The sequence below is a fragment of the Alosa alosa genome, chromosome 1 (genome assembly GCF_017589495.1).
Source record: "Alosa alosa isolate M-15738 ecotype Scorff River chromosome 1, AALO_Geno_1.1, whole genome shotgun sequence".
Taxonomy (NCBI): Eukaryota; Metazoa; Chordata; class Actinopteri; order Clupeiformes; family Clupeidae; genus Alosa; species Alosa alosa.
In genome coordinates this window covers 29,988,389-30,002,159 of record NC_063189.1, presented here as the reverse complement: position 1 = coordinate 30,002,159, position 13,771 = coordinate 29,988,389, and the positions used below count along the sequence as shown (strand labels likewise).

Here is a 13,771-nt window from a genome sequence, read left to right as displayed (position 1 = left end):
GATTGCTCCTCCCCACGAGAAATCATTTATCCCTTTATCACTGTGAAACACTACCCGGCGAGCTGATGCCAAATCACTGTTTATGAATTGCTATGAAATCAATGTGTTGCAAATTGAAGCATTGTGTCTTTAATGCTGACACAGCCAATGAGAAAATAGAAGGACGTTTGAAGGTTTTGCTAAAACTGTTTGACACGAGATAACATTATACTGTATAAGTCTCAAGACCTAACATAAAAAATGACCTAGCATGAATGATACAGTGGTGCAAGGCATTTTTAGAGGGCACTTAAGAGGGAGATAACTAGCCGTGTACATGGGCAACATTAAAACAGACAGGTCATTTGAATCAAAAATTACATATAAAAATGACAGAATTGATGGAACATGCAACTACTTAGCCTCGTGAGACCATCCTGATCTCGCGAGCTTTCAAGGTTTCACTCGCAGATCAGTCTGGCAACTTTTCGTTAAAGAGAATTTGGAGCAGTTCACCAAACGAACGTCCAATCAGCGTTGGCTTTGAGGCAGGTTGAGGTGTGACGCAACGAACAACATGACGGCATCCACAGATGAGATGAGCATAGCTATATCGCACAAGTTTTATTCAAATTAGAAAGTATTCCTGGGTAAGCTGTGAAGCTATGAGTCTCAGCCATGCAGCTAGGAGGAATGAACGACACAGACATCCTCCACGGCCGATTCCAGTTCATAATGGAGGAATATACTTTCTTCAGAAGTGTAGGGTCTACCATGAAAACTTGATGGGAATTGTCGTTGATTAGGTTCATGTCACATACAAATGGTAGCCTAAGTTAAAACATCTTAACTTTAGTTACGTTACCTAACTTAATTGTATGTTAAACGAAGGCATTAGAAGAACACTTTGTTCATCTAATTGGTTGATTTGGCCCGTTGATAACATGATAGACAGATGGCTTATCCAATCAGCTAACCAGTATTTCCGCCCCTTCCCAAAAGTTCTTCAATGAAAAGTTCCCAGATGGATATGCGGAGCAAATCCATCTGGCGGAGTCAGGTTAGCAACTACTCTGCTTTCGGCTAAAACTACTTATCTTTTCTGTATAAGGAGAAGGACACCTGTTATCATCTAACTTTGTCTACCGACGATAAAGATAAAAGAGACTTTTAGTAATGTATGAACTTGGCAGGTATGTGGTGTCTGCTCTGTCCTTATTTTATTTGCGTGTAGTCTACATGTGTGGAATGAAGCCTAACCTCAAGGTGATTTTGAGGTTTTGTAATGTTAAAATTTCCTGTTATCGTTCCAACGATAACATAAAAAAAGAATAGAGCTTTCTGTGCATGTACATTGGAAAGCAATGGATCATGCAGGAGTTCATTTGAATTTCAACACTCACACACACACACACACACACACACAACACTCATACTCAACACAACACACATACACGCACACACTCTCTCTCTCACGCTAGGCACTATTGTCATAAACACACACCTGATGGATTCTACATTAGCATGCAAATACACACACACAAACTTACACACATACACGCCTGCCCTATACTCAATTCAACAGATACATTTTCCCCCTCTTTAGAAAGTGGTGTTGCCTTTGTTGTAAATGACCCAATGCAATCGTAGAGAATCCACAAGGTCTTTGGTATTGATCCAGAGGAGTGGTCCAGTTGAAGACTGCCAAACCTCAGGGCCTGGACGCAGTGAGCAGTAAGCCCTTTAAAAGCCACCCTGCCTGCGTGCATACCGGCGTGTGTGCTCAGACAGACCCTCTCTGATTCGACAGGATATTAGGCTTATTAAGACTGTCTGGTGCACGGGCTGACTCATACGAACTGTCTTCCAGTACTGTAAGAGGAGGACTGAGCATATTGATTTTGGAGCCAATCTGTCAGGCTTTAAAGGAGATGAAAGCCTCTTTCTCTCTCCCTCTGTCTGCCCCCCCATCTCTCTCTCTCGCACTCTCTGTCCCTCTCCTCTCTTTCCCTCTCTCCCTTGTTCCCTGTTTAATTCTCGCTCTTTATTCTCTCTGCCTGTGTCTCGGACTGACAGAGTGACAGCACTCGGGCAGCTGAATGACTCCGGCTTAGTCTGTGTAAATCTTAAGCTTAGTCCTGAGGGGTGCCACTGAATGCAGTCTGGAGATCCTTGGAGTCAGCTGAGGCAACCCAGCACTTTGACTGATGCTGAAGAACCCAGGTGGCTCCTCCATAATTACCCTGAATGTCAATGAAGCGTTAAGTATCTTCTCGTAAGAAGTTTGCAGAGGATTCTCCTTCATCTCTGTCCCCCGGCTGGGCCTGGTCTCATACCTGAACCACATGTGTGTGTGTGTGTGTGTGTGTGTGTGTGTGTGTGTGTGTGTGTGTGTGTGTGTGTGTGTGTGTGCGTGTGTGTGTGTGTGCGTGTGTGTGTGTGTGTGAGGTGTGCTTTATGTGTGTGCTGTACTGTGTGGATGCTGTGTGTGTGTGTGTGTGTGTTCTGTGCTGTGATTGTGTGAGTGTGTGTGTATGTTGTGTGTGTGTTGTGTTCTGTGTTGTGTATGTGTGCTGTGCTGTCCTGTGTGGTTTGTGTGCGCGTGTGTGCATGTATGTGTGTGTGTGTGTGAGGTGTGCTGTGTGCGTGCTGTACTGTGTGTGTGTGCGTGTGTGTGTGCGTGTGTGTGAGGTGTGCTGTGTGCGTGCTGTACTGTGTGTGCGTGTGTGTGTGTGTGTGTGTGTGTGTGTGTGTGTATGCATGATGCACAGGAAAAGCCAATGGTCCCGTGCAGGTGGCCTCACCTCACCTCTTTCATGTAGGGCTCTGTCCTGCCGTTCCCTCCCAGAGGAGATCACCCAGACATTTTCCCCTCTCACACCTCCCTCTGTGGGAGAAAATGGCTACAAATCTATTCTACCCGAGACTGTAGACCTTCATATTGATTGTTAATTCAGTGCTTTTGTTGGGCCCATTTTGTAGTGCACACTGAATTGCCAAGCACACTCATTGCTAATTCAGAGCTTTTGTTGATCCCATCTTTGTTAGTGCATACTCATTTATCAAACGTGTGTTTGTGTGTGTGTGTTTGTGTGTGTGTGTGTGTGTGTGTGTGTGTGTGTGTGTGTGTGTGTGTGTGTGTGTGACAGCTCTACATATGCGTCAGCTTGAGTATCATTCACACACCATTTCAAGGACCACTAAGCTGCCCTGCACGTGCCTGCTGGCTTGTCACAGTTAGCGCTCAGCGTTGGTTAGGGGGCCGTGGGGAGGTAGCACTCAGCTCATGCTAACACGTTCAAGCACAAGTGTGCACAGCTGTGTGGCGCTCAAAGCGCTAAGGAGTAAAGGCTCTAAAACTAGCCAGCTAACTCCACACAAGACATGCAGAAACGTCACCAACAAACAGCATCAATCAACAGCTAGTCACTAGTGAAAGCATATACTACCATGCTACTACATTAGTTGACACTAGTGAAAGCGTACTACCATGCTACTACATTAGCCATGCTACCATGCTACTACATTAGTAGGCTATAAAGCCGTTGCTACTACATTAGTGACATTAGCTACCATGCTACTAAAAGCGTACTACCATGCTACTACATTAGTATCTGTTGTGATCTGTTGTATCTGTTGACACTAGTGAAAGCGCACTACCATGCTACTACATCTGTATCTGTTGACGTTGGAGTTGGCAATGTGGTGCTGTCAAAGCTTTTCTTGCATTTGTTTTGCATCTGACCCGAACCAGGTAACCATATTAATGAAGATCATGGGGCTAGTTGCCTTAAAAAGATACTTTAGATAGTGGCATATTGTTACTTTAGCAACCTTATACACTATCAGTAAGCAGGGTAAAGCAATGGCAGACTGCTGTGAGCAAAGTGCATGGACAGCGTCTGACTAGGAGGATGGCTGAGTGTGGGAGGTTGTGTGTCATGGGCCTTCAGGGCCTTTAGTTTGGCTGTTTTTATTGTGTCTTTGCAATAAAGATCAATATTTTCAAGGTCTGTCTGTATTCTCGCTTGTGATAAGATCTTCTAGATTCCTTGCTTTTATGTAGCTTTTTGATGGGAGATGGACCAAGTAGACTCATGCACTAAACTGGAATGCTGGCAAGCTGGCAGCCTCCTCCCTCTCCACCTCTCTCTTCCCCCCTCCATCTCTCTCTCTCACTCTCTCTCTCTCTCTCTCTCTCTCTCTCTCTCTCTCTCGCTCACACTCTCAAACAGTGCAGTTCTAGATTGGCACTGAGCCTTTGATGGGTAGCCCGTCTCATTGTACGCACGAGTGCTCCTGGTCGACGCTCATTAGAACCATTACATAGATCCGTTTCACATGCTGACACGGACACCAAACCACCACAGAGACTCCGGCAGCTCACCAGGCGAATAGTGAGTGTGGCCCAGCAGAGAGGAAAGCTCTCACGTCACGCTGTGCGTCTCCAACGCTGTTTCAGAGTCTGTCGGCAAATCTCAAGGGTGTGCCGCCGTGCTCTTTAATCACATGAGAAGTGCTAAGTGCTAAATAAATAAAAAGATCCAGCACAAGTTGGAACTCATCCTCTCTGTCTCTGTCCGTGTCCCCATTTTGGAAACGGGTCTTTGATGAAAGGAAGCGACTGGGTTTGCCCATTGGAGAGGCAGAGCTAGAGGAGTGTGTGTGTGTGTGTGTGTGTGTGTGTGTGTGTGTGTGTGTGTGTGTGTGTGTGTGTTTCCCATTGGAGAGGCAGAGCTAGAGAAGTGTGTGTGTGTGTGTGTGTGTGTGTGTGTGTGTGTGTGTGTGTGTGTGTGTGTGTGTGTTTCCGTGTTTCCCATTGGAGAGGCAGAGCTAGAGGAGTGTGTGTGTGTGTGTGTGCGTGTGTGTGTGTGTGTGTGTGTGTGTGTGTGTGTGTGTGAGGAGAGAGCTATTTTGGTGGTGGGCCACCGCTGTTCCTCTCTATTGACATGCGTCTCAGGGCCTTTTGTGTGAGCTGCTGTGACCTCCAGCAGTGGTGCTTCTGTCATCACCACTCAGGGCTTTCACATGCATCTGCAGGGGAACAAAGACGGCTCTCAGCTTTGTTCTAGCACACACACACACACACACACACACAGGCACACATTATCACACTATTCACACATGTAAAAAATAGCATGCATATCACAACTCAGACACATCACAACTTTCAACCAGGGGTAAAGCAGGCTTGATTATGTTACTTAAGATACAGGATGTCTCTGTTGTGTCAATTAGGGTATATATATGTCAGTTGTAGTAAGGTATCAAAAACAGACTGTTGAAAGTTTAAGTCAAACATGAAGCTATTCACATCAGTGGTCGTGTTGTCAATACTCATAAATAAAATTGCTATTTTGATAATAGGGCCAGGGTGGAGCTGCATTTGTGGTTTAGCTATTCAACTAAATGTACAAAAGTGAATGTATTTCATGTAAGATATGTACAAGATGTTACATTGGAGCATCAGAGCCTGAAGGGAATTGTGAGGTGTAGTTGCTCACTGAGTGAATTTGCAGTCTCCTGGTTCATCTCTTCCTGCCTTCTTTTGTTGGACTGCTGTGTAGGCCCAGGTCAGTGTATGAACACATCTGCTTTGTGACAGCCTTGCTGCCTGCCTGCGCCACTGAGTTGCTGTTGGAGAGGGAGTCATGGCTTCTCCACTCCACTCCGCCACCTCCTGCCTCTATGAATGCCTGGAGTGGGACGCTGTACAGTGTCAGCTCAGGAGGAGGAGGAGGAGGAGGAAGGTGGGTGGGCGAGTGGCCCAGTTCACCTCTCCAAAGCCCTCCCCGGTGGGGCTCAGAGCCCTCAGACTGCAGGCCTGGGTGACAGGAGGCACACGTAGGACTGATAGTCCTGCTTTAGAGAAGTGTGTCTACAGAAAGAAGCTAAAGATGGATTCTGTTTTGGTTTTGCTGACCAATGCGATCAGTCTGATGTTGTGCTTTATTAAGAGGGCTGTTTCAAGAAGAGCAAATAACCACACAGTGACCTGACCACACAGCCCCCCAGTTAATGAGCCCATCTGTCATCCTCGTCTTAAGAGTTCATTATCGACGCAATCAAAGGGGAATCATTTTTACCAGTCATTATGTGCAAACCATCAACAGAGCTGGCCTGGTTGTGTCCGCTCTTGGTCAAGGGACGTGTGAACCGCGGTGGAGTGAATAATCTGTCTCCCTGACCATGAGTGGGCTGTTGAACGTTAGCTTGTAGGTTCTCATATGTTATGTTTGCATCCTGGTGCATATTGTGCTCATTATGGCTGTGACCTCTGAGCACTACACTCTAATTTGTAGTGCCTTCTGGAACACTCTCTTTGTGCGTTTTTTGTAATCACACAAATTGCCTTCCTGAATTGACCCTACATAACTTAACACGGCTCATTACCTCCGCCAAGGGGGTTATTATGTTTTCTGTGTGGTTTGTCTTTTTATCTGTTAGAAGGATTACTCGACAACTGCTAGTCTGATTTTCGTGAAACTTAGTGGAACGGTGTAGCAAAGAAGGTCATCAAAGAACCCTTTTAATTTTGGAGCAAATCCGACTTTGAAACTCTGTTTCAGTTCATGTGGTGAGACACGACATTTTGGCCTTGGTGGTCTGTTGCCTTCTGTTTTCTGTGTGTGGGCCATGGCATCCACTGCCTGGAAATGAATACAATCTGTAAATGATGATTTTGCAGCCATGCTGCTTCACTTGACTGGGCATATTGCTCAGTCAGAGAGCCCTCATCAGCTCTGCTGCTGTCCCTCCATGTGGAGCCTGTGCAAGGCCTGTCTTGTGCAGAATGCCCTGGAACATAGCTGATGAATGGGGCTTCAGGAGGGAAGAGCAGTGGGCCTATTAACATGTGCCGTTTTGTTTTTCTCTCTGCCAATCCGTCACCCTCGTTCAGTGACACGATGTGATGCCTCACCCACGTCCAGGGACTGGGGCTGCAGGGAGAGAGAGAGAGAGAGAGAAAGACAGAGAGAGACACAAAAAGAGAGAAAGAGAAAGGGAGAGAGGGAGAGGGAGAGAGGGATTGTGAGTGAATCAATGTACAGTAGCTTTGTGGAGAAGGGGGTTGTGCATGACCCTTTAAAGGCTCAAAAGAGGTTGGTGCCCTTGTTTAGCATGATGCAAACTTTTATGCAGTCAAACTCTCCTATCGATCCCCAAATGGGAGGTTCAATATTCCACATACATTCCCATTTCTGTGTGATCTACTGTTGTCCTTGCTGTTGTCGGTATCATCCAGAATGAAGAAAACTTTTCCATTGATTCTCCATGGGATGACAGGGAGGAAGTGTCGCCTGAACAAGCCCATTTTCATTGTAAAGTTGTGACATTGCTGGAGTTGTGTTTCGCAGCAGTGCTTTTGAAAGGGTCGATGGTGTAACAGTGGTTTTGGGGTTTCATGGCAGGCAAATGTGCTCCAATCTATGCAAGCTTTAACAGAGCAGGTTTAATGGTAGGTTAGCATATGGTGTCTGCCAAGAGTTCAAATCAGATCGAGCCAGGGTGGGTGTCTGCGCCTAATACTTAGTTAGGTCTGATACCCGATCGTGTTAATTTCAAGGACATAGATAATGGTAGTAATAATACATTGTTGTTATTATGGCAGCCCATGATAACCTGTCTACCTGTGTACTCCAATATTTGGTGACATTTCTAATACAGGGAAATACAGGTCCCTGTGTTTGTCTTTCACATGCAAGGAGCTTGGCATCAGCCACTGTGTGTTGAGCCCTTCTTTCACCATGGTACACTATGGTCAATGATGGTTCCTATGGGCAGGGAAAGCACCCCATCCCGAGGAGCTAAAATAGTTATAGGAACTATAGGGTTATGGGGGCAGTTTCAGTTGAACTGTAATTGGGTATTGTTATTTGATTTATCTTTACTCAATCAAAGCAACACAATTGCAATTTTACTGATATTACTGGAAATACACAATTAAATAACATGACTTTTTGATGTTTTTAAAAATGGACATATATAACGTTTTGGAACCAAACTTTTCAAATGTTCCTCCTGCCACAGTTCTCTCCAAAGTCAGAGTCAAAATCAGAGAAGTGAGAGTTGGTACCGTGGAAGGAATGGGTATATAAGGTGTCCCTGTTTGAGGGCAGTGACAGAACACAACACCAAGAACCTTAGGCCTAGTCACTTAAAGGAGTATAATCTTCTATTGCATCTGGGAAGAAAATGGACAAACAATTCATGTAAGAATATCTGGTACTCCGGCTATATTGTACACACTGATTAGGTGTGAAGTTAATTCATTCACATGCTTGTCCTTTTTTTTCACATTTTTCTTAAAGCTAATTAACTCAGCATTTAGGTTTTAATTACGGTACACTTTACAGTATGTAGCTTTATCCACTGTTGAAGTAATCCAAAATTGGGAGATATGTTCACTGGAGATAAAAATGAAATGGTTTTTGCTTGATGGGACCATTTCCCAGACAGGGATTAATCCTTGTCGTGGATTAAGTTGCATTTAGAATACCCATTTTCCACACAGAGACAAATGTTGCTTGACCAGCCGGTCTCCACTGTGGGATTCCAGTCTGTTCTTTTCAGAGTCTGAATTGGTTTGAGTGCACAAGTGTAGAGAGGCCTGTCACACGCGCAAAAAGGCATCTACGTTTGGTCACGAGATCCAAATTGTTCTCAGAGAGAGACGATAATCTCACAACAACAAACCACTGAACTAAACCACTCTCACAACCTTTTCAGTCTTACCATTTTTTCATACTCATTTTTATACTTGTCTTTTAGCACTTCCAATTTTTCATAACTCTTCACACTGTGTGCTTTACAAATACACGCCTGAGCACATCAGATAACCTTTGGTGCAAAATGCTCTACAGCCACCAAAGCTCTTTAGTCAAAAGTGACTCATACTGCCATACAGTATCACATACGCTGTCTATAAACCTACTTCATCAGTCAGTGTACAGTGAACTACAAAATACAAACTGGAAGGATTGCAAAAATGCACTTGTGCATATCTTTTTTGCATTGTTTAGGGATGCAATGCAAAAGAAAAACATCATGTTGAAAAGTATTTACAGTCACATATTGTGATATCAAACAAATGCAGTACAATTTAAATTCTGCTGTTTGTTTCATTACAGCTTTCTCTTATATTACATTTCGATAGATAGATTACCTGAACTCTTCTTCCGATCGCTGCCATGTTGCTAGGAGAAGTCTGTACAAGTTGACAAATCAACAGTCCTTTTCTATACCCTTTCTGTACACTTGCAGAGTTGGAATGACTGGTTAGTCTGAAGTGTAATGAGCCTTGTCAGTGCCTTCAAGTGACTATCAAGACTATCGCTACATGTTATTTTGTTGCAAATGGATATTCCAGTTTTACTCAAAACAATTTTGGTTAACGCTGTTAACATCCCCAATAAAAGGTTACACTCATTATCATCTAAAATAGACCCTAGGTTATCTTTTGGTCCAAACTGTCAATATAACTGTTTTGACTGTTAATGTCTATGGTGGTGAACATTGACTGAGAGAAGTGTTGATGGCTTTTGGAGGAAGAGGTGATTGATTGCATTGAAAACATTCAAAAGGATACACAATTTAGATCACATAGTCTACAGATATAGTGAGTGAAGTGTGGACATGGTATTGAGCCAAGCATGGAAATGATTGGAAAGGACTGTAAATGGAGGTCATGTCATTGTATCCACCTCCATTTGCTGTGGCTGAAGGCCAGAAAGTTCTGCACAGTTATCTAAGACAGAATATATAACGGATATGTGCTGTTGAATTACCCTGTTGCATGGTGCAGGGACTGAGTACTGCATGTTGGGTTGAACCTTATAGAGGAGATTTTGTGAGTGTCTCTGTGTGTGAAAGAGAACCCTGATGGAGGAAGTTGCCAGTGCTCTGAGCGCTAGCTCTCTGTGACACATGACATGGCTCTGGAGAGAGACCCCTGTAGTCATGCGACACGCCCCACGCAGCCCATCACACCAGCGGCTGTCATGCCCCCCGCCGCCCTCCACTGTCCCAGAGTGCCAGCGTGCCATCTTCTCTGCGTGACTTTTTTGTGTCCTGTTGGATGATTTCATTATGAGATGTACATTTCTTGTCATGCAATATGTCTCTTTGACTAACTGGCTTCTTTGTGTCTTCATTTGCAGTTCGGCAGATGAGAAGTTTCGCTGGAATAATCAAGGTACCCTTTCTTGTCATACTTTGTTGTTAAGAGTTTTAATTTACCCAGTTAGCTCACACTTGTTGGGGAATTGTGTTTGTGAAGCGAGATGGAACGAAAATCCATTTTGATGCAAATTACCGGCATTGAATGGCAATTTCATTTCACCTGGTTAGCCAGCTATTTGGGCTCCCTAGTCCAGAGATGCTGGGCTCTGACTGACGCGTGGCAGAGAGGAACCTGAAGAGTGGCGTGTGCCATTCTGTCAGACAGCCGCGTAGCAGCTGTCTCAATCTGTCACGTCTCCATGACAACCGCACAGGCCATGTCACGCCAGAAGAGTTCTGGGTAGATTGATGGTGTTACCTCAAGATAACTGCACATGCCCTTTCTGGCACCAAACACAAGTGCAGTGGGGGAAATGTGAGCCTGTGTTAAAGTAAGAGGAGGGTGCAGAATGCCACTCATCAATATTGCACAGAAACATTAATGCTGCTGCTCAGAGGTACACAGTATACAAGGCTACAGGCACTATGGAACCAAAGTGGTGATAATTAAATGACTGCCTCAGTGCAACCCAGTCTAACCCTCAGTGGGGTTTTGGTGTCAGTGCCCTTCCACCAGTGCTGGTGTCCTGTATGCTGGATGTGTCAGCCTGGACAGAGGTTAATTGGTCCTAAACCGCTTGTGTAAGGCATTATCCCCTGCCAGCTTTGATCAAAATGCCTCCAGCCACCAGCTTTGCCAGGCAAGCGGGTACAGGGCTGCAGCCATGGCAGCGTAACGCAGGATAGGTTGGAACAGTAATCACTGTCACCATCCCACCCCTCCCCCTCTCTTTCTTTCTTTCTTTCTTTCTTTTTTCCCTTCTCCATTAGCTCTGGCCGATAGTTATGAGTGTGCACTTGTTCTGTAGGGTTAAGGGCAGGCTAGCGACCGTTGATCCTCCCACATGATTTTTCTTTTTATTCCCCCTCTTTTTCTTTCTGGTGTCCTTTCGCAGACGGACAGAAGGACATAGAGGAGGAGCTGACCACCGGCCTGGAGCTCGTGGACTCCTGCATCCGATCCCTTCAAGAGTCGGGGATTCTGGACTCTCAGGATCTGTCTGCTGGAGAACGTAAGATATCCTCCTCTCGGACACACGCTAGCTGTCTCCCCCATCTGCTAATAAGCTTTAGCCCTGTAGCCAAGACTAGTTAGGGATATTAGCCTTTGAATGCTAACCTCAGCGACAGTGTTATAGACTGCAAGTGATAGTGGAGGAGACAGAAATACACTTAGCTACTGATTTTGAATCACTTAAGGCTTTGTAATCACTTAAGCTGTCTAAGATGGCTGAAAAATGAAACCACTGCATGAGTGAATAGTTCACTGTTGAAGTGCTCACTGCAGAGATGTGCAGATGCTCCCCTAGCCTCTCTTCCAACTGAGAAGGCTTTGCATCTCAGTTTCCTGTGTTCCACTGCCATGCAGTGCCAGTTACTGTGACATGGCGAGGTGTACATGTAGGGCATCAGCTACTCTAAGGCTTGTTATGTGCTCGGTGAAGTAGCGCCTTTCATTCAGGTAATGAATACTTGGCAGAGCCTCTTTTTTTTAGGAAATGTAGCACATGTTCAAAAGAGGATGGAAATGTCAAGCTGTTTCCCCTGAGCAAGAAAATCATGTTCATTTCCACTTTGAAAATGAAAGGATCTTGAAAGAAATGTGTGCTGCATGATAGGGAAGGGAAGGGAGCTGAGAGGTAGAACGTCTAATCTTGCCTCCTGCTCATGATGTCATATTTCTCTAGTGAAAAATTGCACAGAAAAAAAGGAGAAAAAAAAAACTTGGGACTCGGTGAAGAGGAAGATGGCTGACCTGCAGGTCACAGCTGAGTGTAGACCCGGCCTCATTCTCCTATTGGCTGCTGATTGCCTCCACTTTTTTTCTCTCCTTTAGGCTCTGCTCCAGTGATTTTCTTTTTTCTACTTGTGAGTCAGCCTTTGTTTGTGTGTATTAACTTGGTCGATTGTAAATCGATTTCCCATGCAGATGAGCCCTAAATAGCTAATTCAGGGTGTCCGTGGACTCTTTTAAGCCTGATTGTATTTCCAGACTACAGCAGTAATGAGCGCTTTAAAGCCGTTTGATGTGTTGGATACAGCAGCCTGTGCTCCTCATCCCTGGGCCGCTGGTAAAAATAGCAGCTTGATGAAATATTTAGCTCCTCTGATCTGAAATGCAGGTCGAGGAGCTCAGGAGCCCAACACCACACACACACACATACCATCCAGTCCCCCCACCCCACCCCCCACACACACTCCATGCATTTATATGGCACACTCAGTGGCCAACCACCATGACGGGGATATTTTCTCTAGGGCTGTTCCATTTGACAGGAGTGTACGCTGCAAATGGACTCTTTTTTTGGTGTGGGAGATATATCTCCGTCAGCTCGGAGCAGGAGGCGGAGGCAGCATTAGAATGATTATGTATTTATGACATAAAACACAGGAGTCGGTTCAAGCTGTAAATGTCTTCAGAAAGAGGCTTGTTTACTTACGACTACAGAGAACTCCCACCTCCAACCCAACCCCTTTGGCAAGGTGGTTGTGCAAAAAATATGTCTTTGACATTGTGCTAATTCTTCATCACGGGTGCAGGTGTAAATGTAGACACTGAGAGGTTGTGTCTTTGGCTGACATGTAACTGCTGACTGCCACAAAGTGGGAGTGTTACAAAATTAGGTCGTCTCTGGACTTAAGCCCTCCTCCTTTCATGCTGCAGCCAAGTGTCGTTTCACAATCACCTACATTCCCCCTCCCCACACAGCTTGGAAATCATCCCACATGTTTGAGTTACGCCTGCAGAGCTGTTGCTCACACCAGCCTACGTCACATACAAAAACATGCAGCTGACTGCATCCCAGAATGGGTTCATAATAAGTCATATTTGATGATGACGTTCATCCTGCACTTCAAACAAGCACACCCACAGTACATGGCACCGTCGGAGTGACCTATGAGCTCTCTCTCTCTCTCTCCCCCTCCTCTCTTTCCATCTTTCCTTCCCCTCCTCTCTCTCTTTCCCTCTCTCCCTCTCCCTCTCCCTCTCCCTCTCCCTCTCCCTCTCTCTCTCCCTCTCTCCGTGTCTGGTTTCATCTCCAGCTGACCCCATTCTACCGCGAGTGTTCAGAGATGCTCAGCTCGGGCTGCTGAATTATGCATGCCCCTCTCTGTCTTTCCACTCAGGGAAGAGAGGCTCTCTCTCCTCCTCTGTAGAGAGGAGGAGAGAGAGGGAGAGGGAGAGGGAAGGAGAGGAGGATGGGGGGATGACGACTTAGAGAGCGTGATAAAGAGATGTGGTGATGTGAGGACACGACAGGAAGGGCAGGTAACCAGAGCGAGAGTGAGCCCAATAAATATATCATGGCAAAGGGTGAGAAAAAGGCAGCGAAGAGGGCTCTAGAGCGCCTGAGATGGAGGAGCCTGGGGTAGAGAGTGGCGCTCCAGAGAGGGAGTGAGTGGAATGGCTCAAGTTTTATCAAAGTTGTCTCAACCCATTGTTCTTCTGTGACAGGACCAGGCATTCTATCCCAGAGTGCACTGCAGCTGAACGCCAATCAAGAGGGGA

General features: G+C 45.5%; 1 protein-coding gene across 1 annotated transcript in view; it reads left to right on the top strand.

The window, feature by feature from the left end:
* Positions 1-13,771, top strand: part of ctnnd2b (catenin (cadherin-associated protein), delta 2b) — a 78,415-nt gene that overhangs the window by 34,434 nt on the left and 30,210 nt on the right. The window contains exons 4-6 of the mRNA XM_048249489.1: positions 10,140-10,174; positions 11,157-11,273; positions 13,718-13,771. The exon at positions 13,718-13,771 is cut by the window's right edge and continues 119 nt beyond it. Of these exons, the coding sequence (XP_048105446.1) occupies positions 10,140-10,174; positions 11,157-11,273; positions 13,718-13,771 (206 nt within the window). The remainder of the gene's footprint in view (positions 1-10,139; positions 10,175-11,156; positions 11,274-13,717) is intronic.